The 25,774-nt window shown below is 43.5% G+C and overlaps 10 protein-coding genes across 20 annotated transcripts; 3 read left to right on the forward strand and 7 right to left on the reverse strand.

Moving 5' to 3' along the window:
• Positions 1-180: 180 nt before the first annotated feature.
• Positions 181-3,390, forward strand: LOC6505519 (GATOR complex protein WDR24). 4 transcript variants are annotated; one of them, XM_014905208.3, is made up of 8 exons: positions 181-399; positions 469-1,111; positions 1,173-1,505; positions 1,555-1,639; positions 1,688-1,852; positions 1,908-2,366; positions 2,427-2,612; positions 2,670-3,390. In XM_014905208.3, exons 1-8 carry the CDS (start codon positions 282-284, stop codon positions 3,024-3,026), a joined length of 2,346 nt encoding a protein of 781 aa, XP_014760694.1. In that variant the 5' UTR covers positions 181-281; the 3' UTR covers positions 3,027-3,390. The 4 variants fall into 4 exon arrangements, with proteins under 4 accessions (XP_014760694.1, XP_001964776.1, XP_014760696.1 ...); XM_001964740.4 differs by having other exon boundaries at positions 1,697-1,852; XM_014905210.3 differs by having other exon boundaries at positions 1,558-1,639.
• Positions 3,300-5,445, reverse strand: LOC6506011 (probable glucosamine 6-phosphate N-acetyltransferase). Of its 5 annotated transcripts, none has more exons than XM_044714310.1 (6): positions 5,162-5,445; positions 4,385-4,595; positions 4,196-4,323; positions 4,073-4,134; positions 3,797-4,016; positions 3,300-3,389 (listed from the first exon to the last, which is right to left on the reverse strand). In XM_044714310.1, the coding sequence occupies exons 1-6, from the start codon at positions 5,162-5,164 to the stop codon at positions 3,348-3,350; spliced, it is 666 nt and encodes a 221-aa protein (XP_044570245.1). In that variant the 5' UTR covers positions 5,165-5,445; the 3' UTR covers positions 3,300-3,347. The 5 variants fall into 5 exon arrangements, with proteins under 5 accessions (XP_044570245.1, XP_032312374.1, XP_014760879.1 ...); XM_032456483.2 differs by having other exon boundaries at positions 3,300-3,458; XM_014905393.3 differs by lacking the exon at positions 5,162-5,445 and adding an exon at positions 4,707-4,888.
• A 147-nt stretch (positions 5,446-5,592) lies between these two features.
• On the reverse strand, positions 5,593-6,762 carry LOC6506010 (complex I intermediate-associated protein 30, mitochondrial). The gene is made up of 2 exons (XM_001964738.4): positions 6,186-6,762; positions 5,593-6,127 (listed from the first exon to the last, which is right to left on the reverse strand). Exons 1-2 carry the CDS (start codon positions 6,657-6,659, stop codon positions 5,711-5,713), a joined length of 891 nt encoding a protein of 296 aa, XP_001964774.1. The 5' UTR covers positions 6,660-6,762; the 3' UTR covers positions 5,593-5,710.
• A 181-nt stretch (positions 6,763-6,943) lies between these two features.
• LOC6505520 (dehydrogenase/reductase SDR family protein 7-like) lies at positions 6,944-8,682 on the forward strand. The gene is made up of 5 exons (XM_001964737.4): positions 6,944-7,180; positions 7,241-7,384; positions 7,445-7,661; positions 7,721-7,966; positions 8,021-8,682. The coding sequence occupies exons 1-5, from the start codon at positions 7,019-7,021 to the stop codon at positions 8,230-8,232; spliced, it is 981 nt and encodes a 326-aa protein (XP_001964773.1). The 5' UTR covers positions 6,944-7,018; the 3' UTR covers positions 8,233-8,682.
• LOC6506009 lies at positions 8,260-18,004 on the reverse strand. 4 transcript variants are annotated; one of them, XM_032456481.2, is made up of 9 exons: positions 17,857-18,004; positions 16,626-16,913; positions 16,038-16,224; positions 15,568-15,961; positions 14,274-15,506; positions 13,495-14,213; positions 13,271-13,436; positions 13,126-13,198; positions 12,659-12,858 (listed from the first exon to the last, which is right to left on the reverse strand). In XM_032456481.2, the coding sequence occupies exons 2-9, from the start codon at positions 16,723-16,725 to the stop codon at positions 12,812-12,814; spliced, it is 2,919 nt and encodes a 972-aa protein (XP_032312372.1). In that variant the 5' UTR covers positions 16,726-16,913; positions 17,857-18,004; the 3' UTR covers positions 12,659-12,811. The 4 variants fall into 4 exon arrangements, with proteins under 4 accessions (XP_001964772.1, XP_032312371.1, XP_044570242.1 ...); XM_001964736.4 differs by lacking the exon at positions 13,126-13,198 and having other exon boundaries at positions 8,260-12,858; positions 17,857-18,002; XM_032456480.2 differs by lacking the exons at positions 13,126-13,198; positions 17,857-18,004 and adding an exon at positions 17,627-17,737 and having other exon boundaries at positions 8,260-12,858.
• Positions 18,005-18,107: 103 nt separating this feature from the next.
• LOC6506008 lies at positions 18,108-18,762 on the reverse strand. The gene is made up of 2 exons (XM_001964735.4): positions 18,595-18,762; positions 18,108-18,541 (listed from the first exon to the last, which is right to left on the reverse strand). Exon 2 carries the CDS (start codon positions 18,522-18,524, stop codon positions 18,165-18,167), a length of 360 nt encoding a protein of 119 aa, XP_001964771.1. The 5' UTR covers positions 18,525-18,541; positions 18,595-18,762; the 3' UTR covers positions 18,108-18,164.
• Positions 18,763-18,789: 27 nt separating this feature from the next.
• On the forward strand, positions 18,790-19,600 carry LOC6505521 (N-alpha-acetyltransferase 40). The gene is made up of 2 exons (XM_001964734.4): positions 18,790-19,254; positions 19,310-19,600. Exons 1-2 carry the CDS (start codon positions 18,884-18,886, stop codon positions 19,545-19,547), a joined length of 609 nt encoding a protein of 202 aa, XP_001964770.1. The 5' UTR covers positions 18,790-18,883; the 3' UTR covers positions 19,548-19,600.
• LOC6506007 (pterin-4-alpha-carbinolamine dehydratase) lies at positions 19,589-20,548 on the reverse strand. Its single transcript, XM_001964733.4, has 2 exons — positions 20,147-20,548; positions 19,589-19,905 (listed from the first exon to the last, which is right to left on the reverse strand). Exons 1-2 carry the CDS (start codon positions 20,477-20,479, stop codon positions 19,606-19,608), a joined length of 633 nt encoding a protein of 210 aa, XP_001964769.2. The 5' UTR covers positions 20,480-20,548; the 3' UTR covers positions 19,589-19,605.
• Positions 20,549-20,830: 282 nt separating this feature from the next.
• Positions 20,831-21,382, reverse strand: LOC6506006. Its single transcript, XM_001964732.3, has 2 exons — positions 21,238-21,382; positions 20,831-21,177 (listed from the first exon to the last, which is right to left on the reverse strand). The coding sequence occupies exons 1-2, from the start codon at positions 21,338-21,340 to the stop codon at positions 20,966-20,968; spliced, it is 315 nt and encodes a 104-aa protein (XP_001964768.2). The 5' UTR covers positions 21,341-21,382; the 3' UTR covers positions 20,831-20,965.
• An 87-nt stretch (positions 21,383-21,469) lies between these two features.
• LOC6506005 (calcium-binding protein P) lies at positions 21,470-25,023 on the reverse strand. The gene is made up of 3 exons (XM_001964731.4): positions 24,566-25,023; positions 22,214-22,483; positions 21,470-22,158 (listed from the first exon to the last, which is right to left on the reverse strand). The coding sequence occupies exons 1-3, from the start codon at positions 24,578-24,580 to the stop codon at positions 21,619-21,621; spliced, it is 825 nt and encodes a 274-aa protein (XP_001964767.1). The 5' UTR covers positions 24,581-25,023; the 3' UTR covers positions 21,470-21,618.
• Between the last annotated feature and the right edge of the window lie 751 nt (positions 25,024-25,774).

The following is a 25,774-nucleotide window of genomic DNA, read 5'->3' on the forward strand; positions in this document are numbered from 1 at the left end:
GATAAGAAATCGATTAATTCCTTACAATATATACTATTAATACTATTAGCAGAAGAAGATGACTGATTAAAACCCTCTATATGAATTTAGCCATATTTAATCTGTAAAAATCATTTTTTAACTTATCATAATAGTTCTCTAGTATGACCGCATTTTATTTGTTTTGATTGCGTTTTTTAGGACATTATCAGTGTAAATATTTTGCCGCTCGCCCAACCTTCGTTGAAAACCCCAAAGGTAGACGGTTTCTTATCAAATTGCGATTAAAAACTGCTGGCAAGATGCCCGACTCCTTGGAGGATACTTCCACCATATCCTTGAGGATCTGCCTGGAGGGCCATGCCAATGCGTTGGCTTTGAACAAGGACAACACCCAGATTGCCGTGGCTGGACGGAGCTGTAAGATTAGAAAATTCAAGGTTCCGGCCAAGTGTTGCACTAAATACGTTCCATTTATTTTCCAAATAGTGCTTAAGGTCTACTCCATCGACAATGATGGCTTCACGGAGTCGTGCAACATGCGTGGCGGCAAGAACCAGAATCTGAGCTACTCCTCCAACGACGTGGCCTGGTCCACACTAGACAGCAATCTTCTGGCAACTGCAGCCACCAACGGTGTGGTGTCCGTATGGGATCTCTCCAAGTTCGGACGGCAGAAGCAATTATTGGTCTACAACGAACACGAACGAACCGCCCACACTGTAACTTTCCACAGCAGCGAGCCTAATATCCTTATTTCTGGCTCCCAGGATGGAACAATCAAGTGCTTTGACATCCGATCCGATAAATCCGTCAACACTTATTTTAGCAACTCCGAATCCGTACGCGATGTCAAGTTCAGCCCGCACACCCAAAATATTTTCTCGGCTGTCTCCGAAAATGGAACGGTTCAGCTCTGGGACATGCGAAAGTGGGACAAATCCATGGTACAATTTACGGCTCACTACGGTCCGGTTTACACCTGCGATTGGCATCCAACACGGAACTGGCTGGCCACCGGAAGCAGGGACAAGCAGATCAAGGTGTGGAATATGGACGGTCGGCCAGGATTGGAGCACACTATTCATACCATTGCCGGAGTGGGTCGCGTTAAATGGCGCCCAGAAAGAACGTGTGTGGAATATATTCCTGTTTTCTATTCAGTATTAAATTTGATATGAAATCTTTTGTAGATATCACATAGCAAGTTGCGCCCTGGTGGTGGACTACAGCGTCCACGTGTGGGACATCCGACGACCTTACATTCCCTTTGCTTCATTTAACGAGCACACCAACGTGACGACGGGAATTGCGTGGCAAGGCAGTGATTCGCACTGCTTGCTCTCCACCAGCAAGGATTCCACCATCTATAAGCATGCTTTTAAGGACGCAACACGGCCAGCGTTGAAGGCCAATGCCCAAGGGGCTGGACTGGGCAGATTTGGAGACATCTCCTTCGCGAACAAGATCAAGGAGTACGCTCCCAAGGCCAGTGGAGTGTCCAACACCAAGTCTTCCAGTTTTATGTAGGTTATGATATTCATAATGATTCGTCTATAAAGAATGTCCTTACAGAAGTCGGCGAAAAGCGAATGTGGCTGGCAGCGTGCAATTTCATTTGGATCATTCCAAGATGTACAAGTTTGCGCTCAATGATTCGGTAGGATGGATATTTTTTGATCTGCGTTAGCCAATTAATTTTTTTTAGTTCCTCCAGTTTTCAGGGTACCCTCTAAGTGAGTCCGAAGCAAAGCCCAGGCAGGAACATGAAAGTTTCATCGGCTGTGCCAGGGAACTTATAATCAATGGCAAAAAGCTGTCGGAACTTTGTGAGCATAATGCTGAGGTATCCAAGAAATATGGAAAACACAATGTAAGTAATTTAACAGCCTTACTGATACTAATACTTACTGAACCTCATTCTGTAGGCCTCTACCTTGTGGAACTTCATAAAGCTTTTCTATGGCAGTAACCACTTTGAGCCGCCATTCGAGCATCGTTCTTCCTTTTCGAATCAAAAAAATCCGATGAACTCTCGTCGTGCCACTCAAGTTGCCAGTGATTGGCCGCAGCAGCGGAATGATCTTGGCCAGGATCTCAACGGCAACACACCTGAAACAGCCAACGAAATTTCCGTGGCTAATGCGGATGATGATCCACTCGGTGGCAGTGGAGTGGAGCATCCTCCCACAAGTTCTGTGATTCTCTCCGAAACTCATATCATCCACGAGATAACCTTTGACAATTTCGAGCTGTTGCGCAACGGATTCATTTATGTGGGTCCTACGGAGTGCGCCAAGGCATTGGCATTTCCCGCCCTGCATCATGATGTTCAGGCAGCGCGGCCCCAACTAGATCTCAAGGCATCAGATCACGAAAAGTCTCCTGTAAGGTTGAAAATTTAGGAATATTTTCGATGTTCTAATTTTTTTGTACTTATTTTTTAGCCTCCTCATGTACCCACAGTTTTGAAAGTTAGTCATGTCCCTTCAATACCCATGTGGGAGCCCCATAAATTCGTGGGTGATGCGCTTATGCTGATGAACGATGTAGGAGATGTACAAACGGCTTTAATTGTGCTTATTTCATTAGGAGAGGCTCGAAAACTACTGCCAATCGAGGATACATTGGTGGTAAGTCATGGATGAACTTCTCATCATCTATAAGTTAAAAACATTTATTTTTTTAAGGAACACTGGTTTCATACTTACGTGGACCAGTTGCATCGCTATGAGCTCTGGAATGAGGCATGCGAGGTGATCAATCGTTCCTGGCTACGCTCGGTGCAGCAGCTAAATCAGCACTCCACGGCCATGCATCTGAATTGCGGCGAATGTGGACGACCGATGGGCGGAAAAGTGGGCTGGTACTGCGACAAGTGCAAGTCAATGCAGTCGGCCAAGTGCTGTGTTTGTGGTCTCATTGTGCGAGGAGTCTATGCCTGGTGCCAGGGGTGCTCTCATGGCGGGCACATCGAACACCTTCAGAAGTACTTCGCCAAACACTCGAAATGCCCAAAATGTGGACATTTGTGCGCCTATTCATGAAACCAGGAGGAAGCTGAGTTTTCTCAGCTCCTTTTTCCGAATTGAGACCCCTTGTACAAAACTAAAATTAAGCCCAAGAAGTACCTTGTTCTTTGAAAAATATAATATTTGTTTTTAACCTTTGGAAGGAAAATATGAAAGCTGATTGTACAAAAATTAAAAGGATATACTTATCTTGAAAACTTTTTTTACCGAATTCAAGTAAAAGTTTAAAAGTTAAAACTAAAGTTTAAGTAGTTTATCCAGTTCCTAACCCATAGACATTTGTTTCAGTTAGTTTTTATGTCATTTTTATTTATTTATGTTTATAAAATGTAAGTACTACTTGATGAAAGTGCTTTTGAAGGGTAAAATTACAACAACCTTGGGGTTGAGAGTTGAGCCGCACATTCAGTAGCAAAAAGGGGAGAAAAAATTATAAAATTGAGAGTTCTGTAAGGATTAAACAAAAAGCAACGAGTGTTGCTGTTGCCTTTAACTAAATAACTACTTGCATGTCCTCGCGGGTTGGGTGAGCAGCGACCACTGTCCCACAAGGACACCACCGCCTGCCAGCGCTGTCCAAAAATCCATCGTGCCCTCAGCGCAATGGAATTTTGACAATGCAAAGCATTTTTTTTTTTTTAATTTTAATTTGCGTCCAAATAAATGATATTCTGCATTGCGCCTCGCGCACTTTTCAGCCTTGAGATGAGTGGTAATCTCACTCAAAGCTTGGACTTTGGAGCAGCGTTGGCGGCTAATTGTCAAGAGGCAAAATCGAGGCTCACAGTTTGGCAGGAGTCGCCCACTGTTCCGCTGGAGCCGGATGAGGTGGCGTTACGCTTTAGCGTCGGTCCCTCATCGTAGCGAATGGTCATGGAGTTGGAGTTTCCTGGGATGAGCACGTAGCCTAGAGATTCGTAAAACTTGATCAGCTTATCCTTGCAGTCCAGCGACATTTTGTAGCAACCAAGTTCTTCGGCCAGCAGCGAGACTGTTACCACGATCCTGGAAAAGAGGGATTTAGGTCGGAATTTAAAACTGATAACAGGGAGCTGCCTTACAGCTTGCCAAGTTGTTTTCCGCGGTAGGTATCGTTGACCACCACATCCTCCAGGCGACCACGCTGAAAAGGAAAACAGGAAATAATTAAAGGTAATATTATTATTTAATAGTTTTTAACTTACCACAGCACAATTATGAATAAACTTGCGTTCAATCACCAAGGAGGCAGCTCCGATAATCTCATTCTTCCGCGTGTCCTCAATAACGGTCACAAAGTAGTCCCCACTGGCTTTCATTTGCGAGAAGCGGGCTGAAATAAAATACATAAATTAAATAAGGTTTATTGAAATGGGTGGTTATTAGTTACATACTTAAAAACTGTGTCCGACTGACATTGCCCACATGCGTGAGTTGGGAGAGTAGCTGGAGGAATCCACGGTCGTAGTCGGTATCCTTCAGAGGTCTCACCTTCATCCATGGCTCTCCGGGATTGGCTGCCGAAATGAAGGGCTTGAACTTGGCTGGGCTACGATGAAAGTCAAGCTTTATCAGCAGACTGGGATCATACAGATACGTCTCCTCCTGTAAGAGAGAGATTGATTATAGATTAGTATAGACGATGGGTAGATAGGATGATTAATGAATAGAAAGCTAGTTTGCAGGTGAACTGGCTTTTTTCGTGCTCCATATTACCGAATATTGCACCATTTTGGCAGTGATCTACACGTCAGCAAGAAACAGTGATGGAGCCAACACTAAATGGCAACTCAGTCAACAGGTAAAGGCGGAGCGGCAGTGACGATAACAGGAATGGTACCAAGAACTGGTTTCTTGCACCCAACACTTTCGATTCGAGGTCCGTCAACTGGTTTCGTTTTATTTTATATCTTTATTCAGCCGCATACATTAATAGACAAAGCAAACCGGTAAAATGCGTACGCCACAGCCTACAACACACATTTATTGATTTTGGTCTGTTTTGGTTTCTGCCAGGATTAGAGCAACCGACACAAAACGTGATTCCCAAGGTCGCGGTGACTGAACTGCCACATGGTCGCATCGTTTTCTTGTTTATTTTCACCTACACCCAGATGCCTTGCTGGCAAAATACGTTTTACTTCCAAAAGATATGTATATTTAGAACTTACCATGATATTATCAAATGCTAGATAGCAGTAATGAAGCACCAGTTAGCACTATCTCTCAACTTTGCCGTAAAAATAATGCCGAAACTCAGGCGGAAGTTTTCCCGCAGCTTTTATCACCAAAGTTTCGTAGTCGACTGAGCGGAAAACGCTAGCCGAGCAGTTCACGCAAACCCCAGCAAGCTGAGTGCTAATTGGCAGTCGTGGAGAGGCGAAATAAACTCTTGAAAGGAATTAAAAAATGCAGTTTCTGCGTTGAAATGACCCTGAAGGTGGTGCCGAGTGAATGTAAACATTTGAACAGCTGATTGGGAAGAGAAAGGTATGCAACAAGAGAAATAGAGATAGAAGGAGAGAGCTAGAAAACAGCTGCTAGATACAGTAGCTACTGATTAGAAAAAAACTTTAAAAAATCAAAAAAGTTGAACAAAATATTATTACTAAGTTACTTGCAAAGTTTTTAATTTCATTTAAAAATTTACCAAATATTGCTGCATTTAGTACATTATCTAAAATTAAATAACACTTTCTTATAATAATTTTTTCTTGGCGTTACGTGGCCACAATGTATTTGGGTGTCTGGTACATCTCGTAGGCAAACTCCTCCCGGTGGCTGGGGTCGTACTGCAAGCCAACGTATTCTATTTCAAGTCCAAACGGACCGTCCATGCCTTTCTTAGCTGCCACCGAGAATCCAAAATGGGTTACTTTATTCAAGGCAATAGGACCCTGACGATCTTGGACTCGTCCTTTGGAGGACAAGAAGAACTTCGAGAAGGGTATTTTGGCGATCTGCCAATGGGGTCCACCACGGGTATACAGAACGTAATGGTAGATGTCGTTCCACATCAGATCAAAGTAGCCTTCGGTGTGCAGGTTTATCAAGTAACTGCGTCCATCTCCCCGGACTTTCATTATCAGCATGTTGTACTGCGTCCAGTCGTAGGTGGTCTCGCGTTTAAAGGATTTCTAGAACAGAGTCCTTTTTAATAAAACAGCATTAGAATTAAAATGAAAACAAACTCACCCGCACTCTCTTCGTGCGGATATTTGCGTATCCTGTCCGCTTGATAATTCCATCCTTTGTGTGATCCGAGTTCACCTCGCCATGGAACAGTCCAGCTCCAGCTGCACTAAGTTCGAGAGTGGCAGTGCTCTTTCCCTCGCCATGATCCGCATCTGTAGTCACAGTCCACTTATCTAGGACATCTGGCGCCTTGAAGTCAAATACCACATCTGTTTCCCCTGGCCGGAACACCAGTATCGGATCACTCTCCAACTGTTCCTTCACCTCCCTACGCCACAACTTAATTTCCTCCTTGAGTTCTTTGAATCCGTCCAATATAAGCTGCTTTTTGGAGGGTTCCGGCAATTTTGTCTTGTAGCCGGACTTCTTTTCGCGTTCCCAAAAGGTCCGGTGAACTGCTGTGGTGTGTATGTGGTGTTGGACAGCAGGCAGCCAACAGCCCAGGCGCTGTCCATGTCTCAGGATGTTGTTCATCTCCGCATTGGCTCTAATTTATTTAATTTTAAAAATTATTAAAAGCGACTCTTGCCAAATCAACGTAACAACAAACAGCTGTTCGTAGTTGGTATTCGCAGGGAATCGCCGCTACACATGACATGAATAACATTAAATAAATTTATGTTAGTAAATAAAGAACAATATTATTAAGATTATAAATGATATTTTTGTAAATCTATACATTTTTAAAACCCATATTAAAATTTAAAGAAATATAAATTTTTCTATTACTGATTTTCACTGTGTCGGTGCTCCCAGTGAATGGCAAATGCGCTTTTGTTATTGTTGGTTATCATTTTGCATTCGAAAGAGTTCAAAGTTCTTGAATTTTTGAAATGAAAGTGCAAGATTTGGATAAATGTGCTCCCAGCAGTGACTGGAATGTGCTCTACTGGGTATTGGGTACCATACTTATGCCAGTGGCTCTTCCCTTGGCACTCATCAATATATGGCAGCGACTCCGGGCCCAGAAATACCGTAATCAATTGCCCGGCAAGGTAATCATTAGCTTTATTACACATTTTTGTCATCTTTTCATTATGTAAACTCCTTTCAAGGTGGTGCTAATTACTGGCGCTAGTTCCGGATTAGGTGAATCCTTGGCCCACGTCTTCTACCGAGCCGGGTGCAAGGTGATTTTGGCAGCACGCCGCACTCAGGAATTGGAGCGGGTTAAAAAGGATCTTTTGACACTAGATGTGGTAATACTAATACTGGAAATACTCATACCTTAACTTAAATAACTATTTATATCTTTGAAGGATCCCGCTTATCCACCCACTGTGTTGGCACTCGATCTCGCTGAGCTTAATTCCATTCCAGAGTTTGTCACTCGGGTACTGGCTGTCTATAATCAAGTGGACATCCTTATAAACAATGGCGGCATTAGTGTCCGAGCGGATGTTGCCTCCACCGCCGTGGATGTGGATCTCAAGGTGATGGTGGTAAACTATTTCGGAAGTGTTGCTCTAACTAAAGGTGGGTCATGTACGTCTATTACCTCCGTGATTATTTAATCTGGACTCTCTCATTTGCAGCTCTCCTGCCTTCAATGGTAAAGCGTGGAAGTGGACACATCTGCTTCATAAGTTCTGTCCAGGGAAAGTTTGCTATTCCCCAGAGAGCAGCATATTCCGCCTCGAAGCATGCCCTTCAAGCTTTTGCCGATTCCCTCCGTGCCGAGGTGGCCAACAAGAATATAAACGTGTCCTGTGTTAGCCCTGGGTATATACGCACCCAACTATCGTTGAATGCTCTTACAGGATCCGGCAGCAGCTATGGAAGTTAGTCAATTTCTAAATCTTGCTACCATTTTGTATTAAATAATATCCTTTTAGAAATGGATGAAACCACAGCTAAGGGAATGTCGCCTGAAAAACTGGCGGAACGGATTCTGCAATGCATTCTTCGCAAGGAGCCAGACATCATTGTAAGTGATGTCCAAGCAAAGATAGCCTATTACCTGCGACACCTGTGCCCCACTTTGTATTTTTGGATAATGTCGAAAAGGGCCCTCAAACTGGAGAGGGCTGAAAAGAAATCCGATTAGAGTAAATGAGGGTTACGTCGAGCGTACTTAAGTATTAGTTTCGTTTTTATTGTTAATTGAATTTTGCTTAAAATGAGGAAATTAAAAAGTATCGCATATGTGTGTCAGTGTGCCGGGTTTACAAATTAGTTACACTCGTGTTATTGCCTAACGATAAGATTAATAAATAAAATATTGTAGTAATCATAACATAAATAAAACTGAAATGTCACACATGTGCTTGTTGTTCGCTAATGGTAATACATCTGTTAATTATTGTTTTGAATTGTGTTTAAAAATATTAATCGTAATGTATACTAATATTCACTTCATTGCTCTTCGGTTTTTGTTTTGTTCGTTTTAATTCGCTTCTCTCCGATTCATTAATTGACAAAATTACATATACTTTATGCGGGTTTCTGGATGGGTTAAGTGTGGACATGGACAACATTAAAAACTGGCCATTAACTAGGGGTATGAGATGTTTTTGTTTTTGGAAGTTTGTTCGGGATACGTTCGGGTCTTGAATTTATTTAGCTAAATTATAAAAATAGCATTAATCCATCTCGTGAAAAGTATAAAAATTAATTACAATTGAGGTACACAATACACATACAGATTTAAAAATCGGTTGCAGTTTTACAATTATATTTATATTTATGTATATTTAGATTAAAATCAATCGGTTTCTTATGTACATTACACAAAAATTGTTCATTTCGCGCTAAATAGTCTTTTTTTTCACGCTCAAAATATACTAGCCGCTTAGACGATAATCATTTGCATTTGAATTATATACAGTACACAAAAATTTCATTTCGAATTTTCAAAATGTTCTCTTTAACCGTTTCGTGTGTGTTTTATTTTATTTGGTAAATTTTAACGCCTTGCCTTGCCTTTGTATAGTCTCGAATGTAGAAACTAAACTTCGATTCAATTTCGGGGATTATCCTTAAATTCTTTTTTTAATTTTAAGCATTTCAAAGCGATTGTCGCGTACTCGTTTCAACTATTTCCTCTATCCATTATCCATTTCTGCACTGGCCTGCCTACGCGTTAACTTTTTGTCCTTTCGTAAATTTTCTTTCTCATTTTTTAGTTTTTGGGTCGGTTGTCGGTTTCTTGAGCGGAGCTTATGTATTATCTATTAATGCTTTTATTTGTTATGTTGTATGTTGTATATTTCACAAAAATATACCCAAATGCTCATAAATTGCAATGGTATTGCACGCCCCATAAGGTTTTATGTATAAACTTTTATGATACGCTTTCCTTGCCTTCCTCCTACACATTCATATAGCTACAAATATCAATCAATATCTTAGACTATAGATCGTTAGTTCTGTTGGGTGTTTGGTGTATAACTCGAAATCCGCTTGCTCAGTGATTCGTTACGGAATGTGCCTATATTTTATAAACTATTCATGAATGCTGGTAGTGACATATTTTTTGTTCGCATCGCTCTAGCTCGGTATTGCATATAAAAACTATTTTCATTTGATATCCTATATACACTACAGCTACGATATTGCAGGCCCTGGTGTATTTATGTATCTATGGGAATGGGTGCAGGTGCTCCTGGGGATCAACTGGGGTCAACTGGTGGCTGTGTCTCTAAATCTCTATGTGGCTTTAATGGGCATTCTCTAAGACCTACTTTCGATGCACGACGCTTTTGATTTATTGACAGTTATCGTTGGTTATATTTGTATCTATCCCGTACTTGCAATACTTCCCGGCTTTCCCCACGCTATTCTCTACTTTTAGGCCTAAAACCTCTTTTTCCACCCTCTCTAAGCGATTCTTACTTTAGTTTTGATCTTGAGAAAATATGCAAAGGAGTTTTGAAATGCTCTCGGCTAATATTTAATCTTTTTAGTCGTTTACTAAAATAGCACCTTGTATTGTTCTGTGTGTCTTCAAAGTTCAGATGTGTAGTGTTCGTTGCTTGAAACATGAAGAGGCAAAGTCAACAATATAATCATAATTCGGTAGATATTAGGTACTCAATATTTTCAGTAATACTGTTTTGAAATCATTGGGGAGAGGCAAACCTAATAGTTGAATATTATTTCAGGAATTTGATTTAATAATTTGGGAAAAGCTCATTCAATTTGCCTAAATAAGTTCGCATTTGAAATAGGATATCTGAACCACCCCACAGTTTCCTTCCTCTGATCCTGATAGTGAAGTGGAAATTAAACTATAATTGCATAGCTTGGAGTCAGGAACAATAATATATAATATATAATATGTAGAGCCTCTGGTAGATAAGGAATTTGTCCAATGGATCAAGGCAAAAACTTTCACTATTGTCACTTAGCATTTTTATGAAATTAATATTCGCAAATTCCACTAAACCAGTTTGAACTCAGAATTGGGAAACAGGGGTGGATGGGTCTACACAATACAATACAACAGTAAACAGTAGAAGGTACAAAGTGCGGTGAGTGCGGCTGGCGGTTTGGATTGCGGTGGCTTCAGTGGGTGAGTGGGTGAGCTGGCAAGTTGGTAAGCGGGTGAGTGGGTGATTGGATGAGCCAGTGATGCATTCGAGGTGGGGGCGAGCCTTGGTCGGATTGGGGACGCGAGGATTGCATGGGTGAGTGTCTTTTTTGTGTGAGTGGTTATGTGTGGGCGTGGTATTTCATATATTCAGCAGAAACGGCAAGTTTAAGGCAGTGTAAAGTACACATATATATAATGTATGTACAAATACATATGTATATGTATGCAAGTAAACCTATGCGACAATTTGTATAACTAACATTAAGACTTATCACTTTCACTTGGTTGGTTTTGAAAACTGGAACTGCATCTTCGTAATCGCCGCCCTTAGCTAACTAAGTTCTCCACATCAGAAATGGCCACCTCTAGATCCGAAGGCAGTTCGTTGTTCTCTGTTGATGTTGCTGCAGATGCTGCTGCTACTGCTACTGCTGCTGCTGCTGCTGCTGCGGCTGCTCCCCCTGATCGTCCTGTTGCTGATGCTGCCCCTGGTGCTCCTGGGCGTGCCCGGAAATTGTGAAGGCTTCTCCTCATTGGTTGTGCAGCTGGTTGACGTTGCATGGCGCTCGTCGAGGCGGATTGCTGCAGTGCCACTCCGGCATTCGCTCCCGGCGTTATCGAGGAGCTGCTGGTGGCCGTGCTGCTGGAAGATTGACGCGAAAAATTAGGTGGAGCCCCGGGGGCTGTGGTATTACCATTTCCACCCCCTAAACTGGCTCTTGGAATGTTGCTGAAGCTGTTGCGGGAGTTTCTTGTCGGAGGAACTGGCGCAGCTTTGGAATTGGAAGCGCTACTGTCCCTTCGAAGATTGGCATTAGACGAGGAGCGTTTTTGGGGCGATGCTGCTGCAGGTGTTGGCGGGTCCTTCCCGCTTCTGGCCACTCCACTGCCGTTGGCTTTCAAATTGAGACTACTGCGCTTCTTGGTTTTCGCCAGATTTTGACTTAGATTGATCAGATTCTGGGTGCTGCCAAAGTTTCTCGTCAGATTCACTGACCCACTAGCCTTGCTGCTACTGCGACGCGGAGCCGCCGCGAAGGGGTTGTGGGCAGAGAGGGAGTTGGATCGCCGGTAGGAGCTGCGCTGGGCAGGAACTGGCACCGCTTGGGTAGCTGCGTCAAAACTTCCTCTAGTTTGGTTGCTGGGCGCCACCTTGCTGCTGCTGGGTTTCGAGTTTGAAGTGGAAGTAGACGCCTCTGCCTGCATATCCACGTTCTCATAGCAGTGCTCCATGGAGCGCGGCGGCGTTGGTGGTTTTAAGGTCTCGTAGTTGGGCTCGTTGAGAGTAAGGATCTGGTTATCGTCTTCTGCCTCGTTGCACAGCAAAAGGGCGCTCCTCTTGGCTCGCAGAGAAATATCCTTCGAGGTGGACGGTCCTGCTGGTCGAGTACTCGCCTTTTGGTTTCGCTTCGGACGACCTCCAACCACGTGGGTCTTAACTTTCGGTTTCTTTGACAATTTTAGAGAAAACTTAAACGGCGGTTTGTAGACCACTTGCAGCTTAACCTTCTCGTTGGATAGATTTCCCATGGATTTGGTTTTCTGGGGAGTTTTCTGCACCAATCTCTCCGGAGTCGATTGCGACTTGCTCATTACCTTTCGAACTCTGGAACTGTGCTCGATGTGGGACAATGGCTGTGCCACTATCGGCGACTCCAGTAGCCACTTTTGAACCTTGCCGAAGGTGTTGGTGTGGTTGTTGGTCGTGGAGAGATTGGAGGCGTCGTCTCCATTGTTGTTGCGATGCGAGTAGTCTATTATTTCCTTCATGTGCTTTCCCAGTTTCTTGTTGGATTTTTTCGGTTCCTCCTCGAGGGATTTCTTCTTGGCAATTGCTTGGGACCGTGTTGACTTCTTTGGCTCCGCAGTGGAACTGATTTTATTGGCTCCCCGGGAAGCAATACCAGCAGCTGCAGATGCTCCTGTCACAGCTCCTATGCCAGCTCCAGCTCCTGGTTTCTTGGTACGTTCTCCTCGTACCTTCTTTTTGAATGGTACCTTTGTCCTCACGGCTGTGTGGACTATAACTCCGTTGTTGTTTTCTGGAAGTCGCACTGTCTCCGTGGTGGCACTGTGAATAATTGTCACAGATTTAAGCTTCAGATTCGAGCGTTTCGCCAGCAGCTTTGTGCTCAGAGCCTGTGGAAAAGTAAATAATAAATTAGATGTGAAAGATTACATTAAAGAAGGATGTTTTTCAAGAATTTGTAAAACAACAATGAGACTATCAACTCAAAATACATTTAATTAATTAGTAATTAGTCTATTTAGTACATTGTCCATGAATCTCTGGCTAAATTTGTCTCCAAAATAGCCCTCTGGAGGCAACTATAAGATGAGATTTATTCTTTTAACTATCATGGATTCTACAGGTTTGTACTGGGCACTTGAATTCTGAGTTCTCACCCAAGGTCTGAGCCTGCGCTTCTGCTTTGGCTTCGACCTGATCTCTCAACATTTGCGTGATAAGGCGAATCAACTTATCAAATCAAAAGGAAGTTAAATATTTAAATATATTCACAAACATGTCCCTCCTAGTTGGGTTACTCACCATAAGCATAATGACGCCAATTGCCGCCAGGGCTACTGTGTACCAATTCTCCTGCATCCACTTCTTGAATGTGGCGATGCTCTCCTCAGAAAGCAAGAGCTTTCGCAGAGTCGCGAGAGGACCCGAAGGATCCACTTCCCGGCACTTCTGAAAGACGTCGCAGTACCTGAAAATGAGAATAAAGTTTAGAAACTATAATAATAGAATAGAAATGCGCTACAAACCCATTGTAATCATTGCAGGGAGTTCCAGGCTTGGAGTACATATCAGGCACATCGAACGGAGCTTCATTCCACTCGAAAGAGCTCCGACATGGGTTATCTTCGCCAGGAAGTTTACAACACAGTTCACAGGATTTGATGCGATCATCTTGTGGTCCAGGAATACACTGACATGATTCCAACCCATAAGCCAGACAGATGCTTCCCGTACAGTCGCCCATGTAACAGACGAATTCCTTGTTGCAAATCGTCTTATTGGGCTTGTTAACAGACGGAGGACATTGGGGCACGCGTCCATCGCAGAAGGAAGGGTCCCGACAGCCGTTGTCATCCCGACACTTGTCGCCGAACTTCAGCTTGCAGTCGGTTGTGCAGCAAGGTCCCTGGGACGGACTGCATCGAGCGTGGGGTGTCAATGTGCAGGGGGTTTCGTCCAGCCGTGGCTGACGCGACATGGGAAAGCAGCAGGAGTCCTTGCAGTCTTCCTCCCAGCCACAATCGCACTGCTCCCCTGGCTCCACAACTCCGTTGCCACAAATCGAGGACTGGGGCTCGGTGAAGCAACCCTTCATTGACCTGGCCTTGGCATTCAGCACTGGTTCTATGGACTTCAGAGAACAGGTACTGAACTTGTTGTTGTTCTTCTTGTCACCGGATGTGGCACGGGCGAACATAATGAAGTTTCCATCTTCGCCACCAGGAGTACACTGCTCAGGATCGTGCTAGAAACAAAGAAAAATTTATAATATTATATTCCTTTAATTACTTCCTATTTATCTTACCGGGGATCCAAAATTGTGGCCTATTTCGTGGGCCAAGGTGACGTGGGAAACGGCGGGCGGCACATGCTTGCCGTAGTTTAATAAAGTGACTATTCCTGTGTTCAAGGATTTTAAGGATCCCCGATAATGCCCATTTTTCTCGCACACTCCGCCAGCATTCTTCAGGTCCCCCGTCCAGGCCAGCCCCAAGGTACCCATCTCAAAGTCCCGATATGTAAACATATAGGCCAAACAAAAGGCATCGTAGTCCTCCTCTGAAAACAGTTCCAGGAACTTTTCAACGCCATAGTTGCCGGGGAATCGATAGCTGGGATCCTTCATGGCGTTCATGTTGTGCACTTTGATGCGCTTAATCATAAACGTGATGTTGTCCGGTTTCCCGTCGTTATTAAAGTCGGTGTTCCGGTAAATGGAGTTGGCCCGCTGCACATGCCGGGTTATAGCCTCAATAGATGCCTCATCCGAACCCATTTTCTGGAAGAACGTGTGATCCGCCTGTAGATATAGCATACAAGTGGTCTTTCGGTCGTAGAGCAGCCTTGGCGAACTGTGAATATCATCGCCCCGGCCGCTCAGCAGATTTGTCATCAGCATGGTGTTGAAGCTCGGATTGTGCGGATTGGGGGCGAATATGATCTCCGGGTTGTAGTTATTCACTATGATATTCGGCTTCTTGGTGGCTCCATTCTTGGTAATGATTTCAACGTGCGTTTTATGGCTGGGCCGATCGTTACCATTGTTATTGTTTCCCAGGAAGAGCGTTGTCCAGTTGGCGTTGAAGAAGTTGCTGGGCAGGTTCCCACTGCTTCCATTGTTATTGGGCTCCTCGTATGGCGTTCCAAATTCCGGCTCGATGGGCCGATTGTATGTGCTCACAATGATGTTCTTGTGCTTCGTGTACAACTTTCGCACATTGTTATTATTGTTATTGTTATTATTATTGCTGTTGGCATTATAGCTGCGACTGCCCTCGCCGACATTGGAGGGATTGTAGTTATTTACAAGTATATTGCGGTTCGACGTGGGTTTCGTCAGCGTGGCCAGAAAACTTTCGGTACTGCGCCCTGTGCTCCTGGTCGTGGACGTTGTCGGGTACTTCCTCGGTGGCGATTCTTCGCTCTTGTCCTCCTCGGAGGCCAGTACGCGGAAGTCGTCATTATAGGGCACCTCCAAATCCAATGGCAGGGGCGGATTGCGATTATACGTGGGCGGGGGACCATCCGCCATGGCCAGCTAAAAGTATTAAGGTTTATTGTTTAAAAAATATATATTTCTATATTTTATTTTAACTCACCTCCTCTGGCAGCCACCGCTTCTTTCGCAGCTTCTCACTGGCGCAGTGCGTTTTGGCCGGAGCTGCGGAACTGACACCTCCGCCAGTGAACTGCTCCTTCTGCATATTTACATCACTTAACTTATAGACTATGCTGTGGACTCCACTCTCGGCCAGCTGCTGGGAGTAACGCTGCGCTGGCTCGATGTAGTAGTGCTCCGCCTGGGTCTCTATCGTTCCATCCAGCAGGTTATCGCTGGTCAGAATGGCCTGCACGTGAGCCGCCTCGTCATCCTCCAGGCTGCCCGTGTATATCCGTGAGACATCGTAGTCGATGGGACCGAGAGTGTTCTCGATCTCGACATCGTGGGCGAACACCGAATGAGGCTGTTGACGCAGCACAAGGCGAAAATCTCTGCGGGTGGGTTAACAAACAGACATTTAATTAAGTGTTCTGCCTGCTGCACTGGAAGTGGGGGCACTGCACTCACCTGTCGTGGGCGGAGAAATTCAAGCGTATGGTGTGGGCCAGTCCACTCGATGTGCTGGGGTCCACTTGGCGCTTCTTCCGGTAGCGAGCCTGTTCCAGATGTCGGATTTGTGCTGCCTGCAGCACCTCGCGATCGAAGTTCGCCGCCTCCCAATGCTTGATGTAGGGTGTTAGCTTGTGGGTGTAGCCTGGGAACAAAGGATGATTTAGTGGAGGTGTCGGAAGGCTCTTAAACTTTAAAATACTTCAAGGCTTATGACTCTTAAATAACATTTTTCATGTGTAATGTTATTGTCTTATTTTCAAGTGATAAACTTTACTTTTTACATAATCAATTAGTTAAAATTTTCAACTTTAAAATTAGTTTTCGGGTAGAGTTTCTTTGAATTTTTGAATATTATTATGAAATTGTTTCTCTTTAACGATTTAATTTAAATGAAACTCCCTTTTTAACATTTTTAAATGATAGGTGTATGAAATATGCTATTGCGGTTGATGAATTTGCAATTTTTAGTTACAAACTTCAGTTAAAATGAAGTATTAATTAGATAATTTATTTATGGCATCCGGGATGGCAACAACAACTAACCTGGCAACTTCAGTGGCGTGGGAATGGCCAGCAGCTCGCCGGGCAGCCAGAGGAGCCACAGGACCCCCAGAAGCGGAAGCCCCAGGAGCAGCCAGCTCATCGGGCTGGCTTGTGGTTTGGCGCTGTGTGTGTGATTGTGATTGTGGTGACCCAACTACTGGCAGATTGTGGTTTCCAGGCGCAACTGCATCACATCATTGGCTGTTGGCTGGATTGGAGTTGGAGTTGGAGTTGGAGTTGTTGCTGCGGGGTTGCATGCGGCTCCAATGTGTGACATCTCTCGACGAGCTGGATTGGAAGAATGAGGCGGAGAGAATACGGTTATGATCAACTGGATCGCGAGATGATTGCATTAACGGTCGCCGCACAAAGAAATTGCATTGCGTATACGCCCGAGCGGCAAGTGGCTTTCACCTTTTGCGTCAAATCTTTTGTTCGTCTCGAAATTTTTTAAGCGATTTTTTCTTATTTTTTTTTTGCGTCTTTTTGCATAAATGGCAAAAGCAACAAACGGCAGTCAGAAAGAAGAAGAGCGTCACAGCATCTCATTAGCACTTGGCTAACACACACACACACTCACACACATGTATAACATTCACAGGTATCAGTGCGCCCGTGAAAATACTGTTATTTGTAGGCCTCTCTTTGGTTTCTTGGTCTCTCTCTTCGTGCTCTTTGTCACTTTGATGGCCAATGAAATTAAATGCATTCTTTAGTTGGCCATTGACAACCGTTTAATTGGATAATTATTGTTTTTGCTGAGCGTGCAAACTGTATATTTGTGCCATTGTGTGTGTGTGTGAGTGTGCCTGTATTCTAGCTACCTGAGCTTTGCTTTGGGCCAACTAACAACTACCAAAAACGCTCTTTTTCTACTCGCTGCTCGCTGTTGTTGTTGCGCTGGTCGAAAACCAAAATAAGATACACGTAAAATTCAATTAGCCACAAATTGTTGCACTTTTAGCCAAATCCAATTTGTGGGCTTGAATTTGTTTCCAAACCAAATATTGAGGCAGCAACAAAACACCAGCGAATCAGCCGACCTCCGCTAATGGCGTAAATGGTATAAGCCAGTCCCAAGTATATTTTTTTTTCCTCTACGCTTTTTGTGGTGTTGTTGCCACGGCCTAAAACCTGTTCTTCAGCTTAATCATCCAGGCTTTGGAAACCAGCGACTATCCCGTGAAATAAATACTTCTGTTTACGGATACTTTTGATTTATTTCACTCACTTTTCACAAGCACTGAAACACTGGCATCCCCGATTCGTTTTCGTTTCGATTTAAACAACTTTTTTCGTGTTTTTCGCCACCCACCGTTGGCCAAGTACATATATAGCCGGTGTGGCCAAATTCTGTTTTGGCCGTTAAAATATACCGTTTAACCTGTGGAGACATACCAACTATTCGAAGCTGGTCTTAAAAGGGAGTATCTTGCTCAAAGATAATAAAATTCTAAGTTCTAAACTAATAAATAAATCAAATGCGTTTTTTAACGTATTTATTTTAGAAAAAAAATAACAAATTTATTTATTTAAAAGCTAGTTTTTAAGGGCTACATTTATCAATGACTGCTGCTTCTTGATGCCTTCTTTTAGTTTATTTGCATTTGCCTCCAGCTTGTCGTAGCAGTCCTTGAGCTGATTCCTTTGCGACTCCAGGTTCTCCTCCGTCTCAGCCATTTTCTTAACCTTCTGATCATATTCGTCGAAAACCCGCCACCAAGTTTGGATGCTTAAATTCTCGGGCTCCGTCATAAGAGCATGTTCCAAGTCCACGTTGTCAGTGGTGCTGCCAACAGTTGGTTTATTGATTTCGAATGTTTCCAAGTCCTCTAATATCTCATCTAAACTAGGGGCCACTGGTGGAGGATCCACTTTTGCCTTGGATTTTCTAAACATTGTTATTTGAAAGATTCCTGAAATCATGAAACGTCAGCAATGCGGAAAATGAAGTTTAGTAAGCAGTTACCTCCACAACAAGAATAATTTGTATGTCTATAGTAGAATGAGGGATCCTAATTGTTTTTAAGGATCAAAATGTAGTTTTTAAAGATAATTTGGATATATTCAGCAATTGTTTACAAACAAGAAATGAAAATAAAGTGAATTGTGTGGCCAGTTTTCGATTAAAATAAATGCCAGTCCTCTTTTTGCCCACAGATGGCGCTGCAAATCTATGTTTTCTTCCACTACACATCTCTAGTTTGCGCGCTATTATTATTTGCTGTTTTCCGTTGATTGATAATATTTAATTAATAATGGCACACAAATATGAGCTGAGTCAAGGAGCCAAACAGAAATTCGTGGAGGCAGCTGCGCGGGCTAAGAATCCGGTGGAATCCCTCTCCTATCAAAGCTACAAGGCGCCTTCTGGGGAAGAGTTCAAACTGTTCTGCAGGACAAAAAGCGACGCGGATCCAAAGATGATTAAATGGGCCTTCAAGTTGGCGGAAACAAATGTGGGGCCCTTTTACAAGCAGCTGAAGATGGGCTGGCAGCCGAAGATCAAGACGGCAGAACTGAACAAGAACTGGGCCCGCTATCTAGTGGCTCAAAACGACAAAAAGGAAAACGTTGCCTTCTCCATGTTTCGCTTTGATATGGATCATGGAGACTGCGTCCTGTATTGGTAAGTATTCTACTCCACTCTATAAGTTTCAATTAAGTTAAATCCCATTTCATAGCTACGAAATGCATGTGGCAGCGGCATACCAAAGGAAAGGTTTGGGGAAGTTCATTATGAAAACCCTCGAGGATTGCGCTCGCCATTGGAATTTGGAGAAGATCATGCTTACCGTCCTCAACAACAATGAGACTTCCATATCCTTTTACAAGCAACTTGGCTATGGCAAGGACGAAATCTCCCCAGATGTCTTGGAGGAAGCTGACTATCAAATCTTTAGCAAATCCATGCTAAGTTGAGTCTTTATTGGACTCTAGACATTATAAGACATAAATAGTGATTATAACAACAATGCATTTATTTCAACAAATTGGCTTGGGTCTCCAAGTAGGTGGCCATGCGTATGTCCTGGGAACTGAGGCCGCCCACATCGTGGGTGGACAATGTGACCTCCACCTTGTTGTAGCAGTTGAACCACTCGGGATGGTGGTTGATTTTTTCCGCCAGCAGAGCCACTCCGGTCATAAAGCTGAAAGCCTGGTTGAAGTCTTTCAGGACGAACTGTTTGAAAATGGCATCGCGCCCCTCGACCAAGGTCCAGCCGGCGTCCAAAAGGGGCTGCAGCTTTTCAGCACGTTCCTGGTCATTTAGCCGTACCTGTAAACGGATTTGTTTAGACTCACACGGACACAACTTCCAAGATTAGTCTCACTTATTACTGAATTTGTTAAAAAACAGTACCTTTACTTATATACATATATATATGAAACAAACCCCCCTGCAGACCTAATCTATATACACAAGACCTTGGGGTCAAAGCGATAAGCCTAAGCCTCACTCGATTTCGCCAAAGACTATTGCCTTGATCTGAAATTCACTTGTTTTTGGCTTTTCTTACCACCATTTTGCGTTTTTTTGATGTGGTTGTTGTGGTTTCTGCTTCTAGATGGGTGCTGTAGAATCTCCGGAGACTTGTGCTGCCACCACCAGTTGCTGCTGCTCTCGCTGCTGGCGTATACAGAAATGAGATTTTTGAACTGCTGCGCGTAAAATTAAAGCTCAGTTCGCTTCTCAATCGACTCTTCGCCCCTCCGAAACCACCATCGACCAACTCCGTTGTTGTTGCAATGCCATGAGATAAAGCGGGTTTGTGGCGGCTGGCAAGTAGATTTGCAACTTTTTGAAAGTTCGGCTTAATCACATTCTGAGTGTGTTTAATTGTAATTAACATTTTCTTGAATAAATAAAACCCGTTTCAGGCTTGTTGTCGCTGTCGGTTTGAGCAGCTGATTTGTTGGGGAGCCTAGTCAGCTGACTATCGCCTGTAAGTGTTGTAAAGTGAATGGTTGAGTTGTAACGAACTTTTGAAAAACCTGAACCGTTACTGTATGCGAACGAAAAACAAATTTTCTGTTTTAAAAATTAGATTTCTGTTATTTTCTTATATACCCAATCGATCTAGTAAATAGGGCACAGATGTTGGAACAGTTAGGTATTATATATAGGTAATATAGATTTTTAATCAGGTTTTCATAAATGGGGAATCATTCTTCAAATTTAGCTTTGAATTAAAAACATTAAATTAATAAGTTGTTGAGTATATTTTAATGTACATATCAATTTAAAATGATTATAAGAAATACTCTTTGTTTGGTAGATGAAGATTTTTCTCTATAGCAATAGAGAATCCATTTTTCTGGAATTCTTTTATGTTTCTTCACTTGTGCACCACATTTTCGCTTTCAACATTGCCGTAGTAATCATAATCTGCACTGGCGGTCGAAGTTGCAAGATTTGGATGGGCAGTGGTTCGGGGAAGCTCCATGGCTGGGGCAGCTGTTGGCACTGGAGTCACCGTGGTGGTCTTGCCCCAACGCAAACTATACCGACTGCGTATGAATGTTGGCTTGGTGACCACATCGCCCAAAACTACAAAAGAGTAGTGATCATAAATAGGAAGTACCTTCTATATCCCGGATATTTGCTTACCCAAGCCAAAGATGCAAAAAGACACGATCAACAGCAGGGATAGCTTCATACTGCTTTCCGCTTTGAATGCAAACTGCACATTTTCATTAAAAGTCTTCTCCATTTATAGTCTTGAAAGGGGAAAGATAATGCAATTCCCCAAACTCCGTTGAAAGCGAAAACATTCCGTAGTTCCCGAGGGAACTGGGAACCAAGCCAAGTTCATTCACCGCTTTGGCGATTTTTTTTATTTATTTATTTTAAACGTTATCTCTGAATGAACTCTTACTTAGCGTTAAGGGTTAAGCGACATTGTACAATGCATCGAATCGATATTAAGCTTAAGCGAAATGGTAATAAATACGTGTGTGGATCTGGGATCTGGGCTTTATCCGGAATTATTCAGTTTTCCGGATCCGCGGGTCGTGGACGCTTCGGTCCCGACGGTATCGGTGGTGGCGGAACATCCGGAACTGCACTGTTTTTGCTCGCCGACCCATTGCGAATGTCCTCGAAACTGGGCTTCACCGGTTCCAGGTTGTCCAACGGAAGGGGCTGGATCTCTGGCTGCTGCTCCTCCGCTGGCGGCGTGGCAGTGGGTGCAGCTGTGGCCTCTCTAGTGGGGTATCCCTGGGTGGGATAGTAGTCGTAGGGCGGCAAGTAGTTCTGACGAATATAGCCCGCTTGGTCGTAGATCCCAGGATATTGGCTGTAGGGGTATGGAGGCAGGTGGGTGGGTTGTCCTCTGTACTGGGATGGCAGGGGAATCAGCACGGGTGGCAGTCCCTGTTCATTCAAAGGCAGCGGCATCTGTTCCTTGGACATCTCTTTGGGCTCTAGCGAGGCAGGAGGCTCTTGGGGCTGTTGCTCCACGGGCTGTTGGGGTTCGTAGGGAGCAAAGCCAGCAGGGAACTGAGTTGCCGATGGCAGGGGATAGGGCAACTAAAAAATAATAATTATAATATTATAATCAAATTTATTTCTAGTTGGAACTCACTCTCTCGTTTGGCGACAGTCCAGGTACGATGGGTTGCCCGAATCTCACCAAAGGGGGACTGTAGTAGCCGAAGGGATTGTACGGTCCGAACGGCGCATATCCTGGCTCGTGGATAGTTGGCTGGATAACGGGATAGGCCCGGCTGGATGTCAGGTTCTCGTCCGTGGTGATCAGGGCGTTGTAGACCTTGGGCTTTTTCCTCAAACGACGGGCGGCATGCGAAGTGCCCGCCCACAAGACCAATCCCATCAAAAGAACCAGAACCGTGCGCTGAAAGAATCCAAACTGTAGCTGAATTTTGTTTTTATAGTTTCCATTGACAGCTGTCCCTGGCTTTTTGTCACTGGGATCGCCTGACGCCACACAATCAATGAAAAATCATAATCTGTTTAATTGATCGCCATATCGACAATCAATCAATGAATTGTTTGGACTACGCACAATTGTGTTTGCTGTTTGACGGAAGTTGGGAATTCTACTAACTGGCTGGCTAGCTAGCTGGCTGGCTCAACAGGGAAGCCGTACCTCGTTAGTAATGGAAGCTTTAATCGACTCGACTCCCGGCCAGAAGAAATCCACGACTTTCAAATGTATCAGTAGACTAGCACCACCTGAGGGGTGGCTGCAGCCGGTGGAACAATCAACACATGTCAGCCTTTGTTGCGAATTCTCTACACTTCATTAGTTTTGAATTGAAATGTAGATTGTTCCTTTAATTGGATTATGGGGAGCCGATCGAACCGGACGGGGGAACAATCTTACACTTAACAAAACAACAAAAAATTATAATAAATTAATTATTGTATGGGTGGGTGTTAAAAATAACAAATTTTTCTCAACATATTCTCTTGATTTTTTTTCTGCCGAAGAAAATTAGTTAACATCTGATTCCTCTCTATGATTTAATAATAAATATTTTGACCAGTGCATGGATTCTACTAATGTCGAGGCAAAGGCCTTTTCCTAAGACACAGAGAGATGGAGTGTAGGTCCGGTTAGACGAGTTGCCCATTGGCATGACTTGGTACTGGAGCATGGAAATGCAGTGGAGCGATCCGCGGAACTGTGACCGCGTTTCTGATCTTGATCCCCTCCCAGAGTGCAGCACACTCTAATTGCCGCTCTCGGATTACCCAGACAACTGGGCTGGGCTTAGATCTCTTATTGTTGTTTACTGGACTCGGACTGACTGGCAATTTGCCTTGCTTTCCATGCATTTCACTTTGACTTTCCTCTGGCACAGGCACTCCACTTCAAACTCCACATCCAACTCCCCACCCACACAATCTCTTCGGTTCAGAGGAGTAATTTTCAACGCTTTTCCTTTTCTAGTTTCATTTTCGATTTCGTCGAGGCATCTGGCCGGCCGCAGTGAAATTAAATCGAATCGAATTGAGTGGAATCAACAGACAATAATCGTAATGATCGCATCGAATCGTATCGGATCGGATCGGATCGGGCTTGATGAAGTGCCGAGTGCTGCACTTCACTCAACGAAATTGGGCCATCTCGAGTGCCATTGTAATGCCCGCGTTAAAAGTGATAGTTTAAAATGGTTCAATTGGTTGTCTGATCTCTTGACTTGGCCATGGGTGTTTCCATAGGCTTGCCAAGAAATCAAGAGCAACTGGGGGTGGGTGGTCCAAGTGGATATGGATTGCTCACCGGAAGGTGTCAATGAAATTGTTTGGTTTGTGTTTTGTGGGAAGCGTATAGTGTATTGACCTGGGAATGTTTGAAAATCTCTAGCAATAGTAGCTATAGTATAAAGTTTAGTATCTGTGATTGCCCTAGTCACATATTTCTAATTACCTATAAGTTACATATTTAATTGAAATAATTGTTGCAGTTATACTGGCTGACTTATCATACAAAGTGATCGGCTAGCAGATTAAAAATATAATATATTTAACTATTCTTAGGTTGGATAAAAATAAATTGTTATAAGTCTAACACACATAACCTTTGTAACCTTGTACTAAGTTACTAGCTTTGCTTAAATAGTCGCAATTTCAGACATCAAACTTCTTTCCGCAGAACCATAAGCCACATTCATGCCCACTCTCGACCCCGTTCGCTTTGGTTTTAGTGGCCTGCATTGCCAGTTTGGCTCGTTAGAGCCGCTGACTCAGCCCCGCCAGTCGGATTCATGGCTAAGACCAAAGACCAGCTCAAAGGCGGCGGATGACGGCCAGTGGCGTAACCTTAAACCTGAGTCTAAGTCTGGATCTGGCCGACGAAAGTGAAAGTGCTGGGGGAAGTGTGGGCGCTACCCGATCCCTTTGATCAGTGATCAGTGATCGGTGATCCATGATCAATAATGGTTATTGGTGCATCGCTTCGACCACTTACCTTTTCCATTTGCATGTTGGCCCTGTTTTAAATTCGTGAATTTGGTATGCAGGTGATGCACTTTGGAAGCTTGTCAGTCAGGAAGTTCCAGCAATGCCCAAAAATAAATTGCACTCGATTGGAGTAATAGTGTTTTCTGTTTTTTAAAAGTCACAATATATTTTTTTTTACCGACTGACACCACGGCACGACACGTAATGACTTTGAAAACAAGTTGCAATAAATAATATATATTATATGCAGCTCACTGCACATGCAAACTAAGAATTGCGATTTGAATCACAAGAGCACGGACCGGAGATTGTAGATCGAAGACTGAAGACTGGAGACTGTAGACTGGAGAGCGGAGAAACGAACCCAGAAGTTGACTCTACGCGGAGGCTGCCGACGACCGACTGACTCTTTCTGCGGCTGCGCATGCGCGTTTCTTATTGGATTTTGTACAAACGCTGGGCGCACACTCCCCCGGCTACCTTTTATACCTTCGACGGTGGTGGTGGTGCTAGAGATGGAGTAGATGGTGGCTGAGGCTTGCAAATAAATATCTGTGGTGGTTTTGGTTTTGCTTTTATGGGCCTAAGGCTGACAGGAACTTCTGGGAGATGGCCTAGTTTCCATTAACCTTGTAGCGTGGTGATACGATTTTTAGATAATAGGTATTAGATAGTAGGTATTAAAATAAATAAATAATATTAAAATAAGTAAATAAGGAAAAAAATATTTAAAGCTTGAGATTCTGCACGATCACGTGGTTGTTATCTTTTATGATACTTTGCAAGAAATCATAATTATATATCTTTTTTCATAAACATTTTATTTGTACATTTTCCATCTATTTCAATTTCAAAAACTCCCCCAGAGTATGGAAGTTTCGATTCCATTGAATTGAAAACACAATCTAAACAAAAACACAAATGGCTTTCCCATTGGAGAAGGCATTTTCATTAGCTTTTGGTTTAATTGCTTGGCGGCATTAAATGAATGGAATAAACCGGGCGAAAGTGTAGAATCGAGGCGCAGTACAAAAAAATATAAGAAAAGTAACAACTGGGCTAGGAATTCGTTCAGCTCTCAACACTTGACGGCAGATGGACTACAGATATTGTCATTTTTGGATTTAAATATTTTTGTACAACTGACTTTAACAAAAATTTAAAAGAGTAAGGCTAACAGTATTGTTGGCATGCTTTCTGCAGTCACGTTCACTGT

This window comes from Drosophila ananassae, chromosome 2L (genome assembly GCF_017639315.1).
Source record: "Drosophila ananassae strain 14024-0371.13 chromosome 2L, ASM1763931v2, whole genome shotgun sequence".
Lineage (NCBI taxonomy): Eukaryota > Metazoa > Arthropoda > Insecta > Diptera > Drosophilidae > Drosophila > Drosophila ananassae.

Bases quoted from the DNA above. Each gene is read 5' to 3' on its own strand.
- LOC6505519 (XM_014905208.3), top strand. From the start codon at position 282: ATGCCCGACTCCTTGGAGGATACTTCCACCATATCCTTGAGGATCTGC. The intron at 1,112-1,172 runs GTGTGTGGAATA...AATCTTTTGTAG, and splicing joins AAATGGCGCCCAGAAAGAAC to ATATCACATAGCAAGTTGCG. The intron at 1,853-1,907 runs GTAAGTAATTTA...CTCATTCTGTAG, and splicing joins AGAAATATGGAAAACACAAT to GCCTCTACCTTGTGGAACTT.
- LOC6506007 (XM_001964733.4), bottom strand. From the start codon at position 20,479: ATGTTAATTACAATTAAACACACTCAGAATGTGATTAAGCCGAACTTT. The intron at 19,906-20,146 runs GTAAGAAAAGCC...ATCCGTTTACAG, and splicing joins CAAAAAAACGCAAAATGGTG to GTACGGCTAAATGACCAGGA.
- LOC6506010 (XM_001964738.4), bottom strand. From the start codon at position 6,659: ATGAACAACATCCTGAGACATGGACAGCGCCTGGGCTGTTGGCTGCCT. The intron at 6,128-6,185 runs GTGAGTTTGTTT...ACTCTGTTCTAG, and splicing joins TCCGCACGAAGAGAGTGCGG to AAATCCTTTAAACGCGAGAC.
- LOC6506006 (XM_001964732.3), bottom strand. From the start codon at position 21,340: ATGGAGAAGACTTTTAATGAAAATGTGCAGTTTGCATTCAAAGCGGAA. The intron at 21,178-21,237 runs GTAAGCAAATAT...ACTCTTTTGTAG, and splicing joins TTTTTGCATCTTTGGCTTGG to TTTTGGGCGATGTGGTCACC.
- LOC6506009 (XM_001964736.4), bottom strand. From the start codon at position 16,725: ATGAGCTGGCTGCTCCTGGGGCTTCCGCTTCTGGGGGTCCTGTGGCTC. The intron at 14,214-14,273 runs GTAAGATAAATA...CTTTGTTTCTAG, and splicing joins GCCACAATTTTGGATCCCCG to CACGATCCTGAGCAGTGTAC. The intron at 13,437-13,494 runs GTTTGTAGCGCA...TCTCATTTTCAG, and splicing joins CCCTGCAATGATTACAATGG to GTACTGCGACGTCTTTCAGA.
- LOC6506008 (XM_001964735.4), bottom strand. From the start codon at position 18,524: ATGTTTAGAAAATCCAAGGCAAAAGTGGATCCTCCACCAGTGGCCCCT.
- LOC6506005 (XM_001964731.4), bottom strand. The intron at 22,159-22,213 runs GTGAGTTCCAAC...ATTATTTTTTAG, and splicing joins GACTGTCGCCAAACGAGAGA to TTGCCCTATCCCCTGCCATC.
- LOC6506011 (XM_014905393.3), bottom strand. The intron at 4,324-4,384 runs GTATGTAACTAA...ATTTTATTTCAG, and splicing joins CAGTCGGACACAGTTTTTAA to CCCGCTTCTCGCAAATGAAA. The intron at 4,135-4,195 runs GTAAGTTAAAAA...TTTCCTTTTCAG, and splicing joins TTATTCATAATTGTGCTGTG to CGTGGTCGCCTGGAGGATGT.
- LOC6505521 (XM_001964734.4), top strand. From the start codon at position 18,884: ATGGCACACAAATATGAGCTGAGTCAAGGAGCCAAACAGAAATTCGTG. The intron at 19,255-19,309 runs GTAAGTATTCTA...CCCATTTCATAG, and splicing joins GGAGACTGCGTCCTGTATTG to CTACGAAATGCATGTGGCAG.
- LOC6505520 (XM_001964737.4), top strand. From the start codon at position 7,019: ATGAAAGTGCAAGATTTGGATAAATGTGCTCCCAGCAGTGACTGGAAT. The intron at 7,181-7,240 runs GTAATCATTAGC...ACTCCTTTCAAG, and splicing joins GTAATCAATTGCCCGGCAAG to GTGGTGCTAATTACTGGCGC. The intron at 7,967-8,020 runs GTTAGTCAATTT...ATATCCTTTTAG, and splicing joins ATCCGGCAGCAGCTATGGAA to AAATGGATGAAACCACAGCT.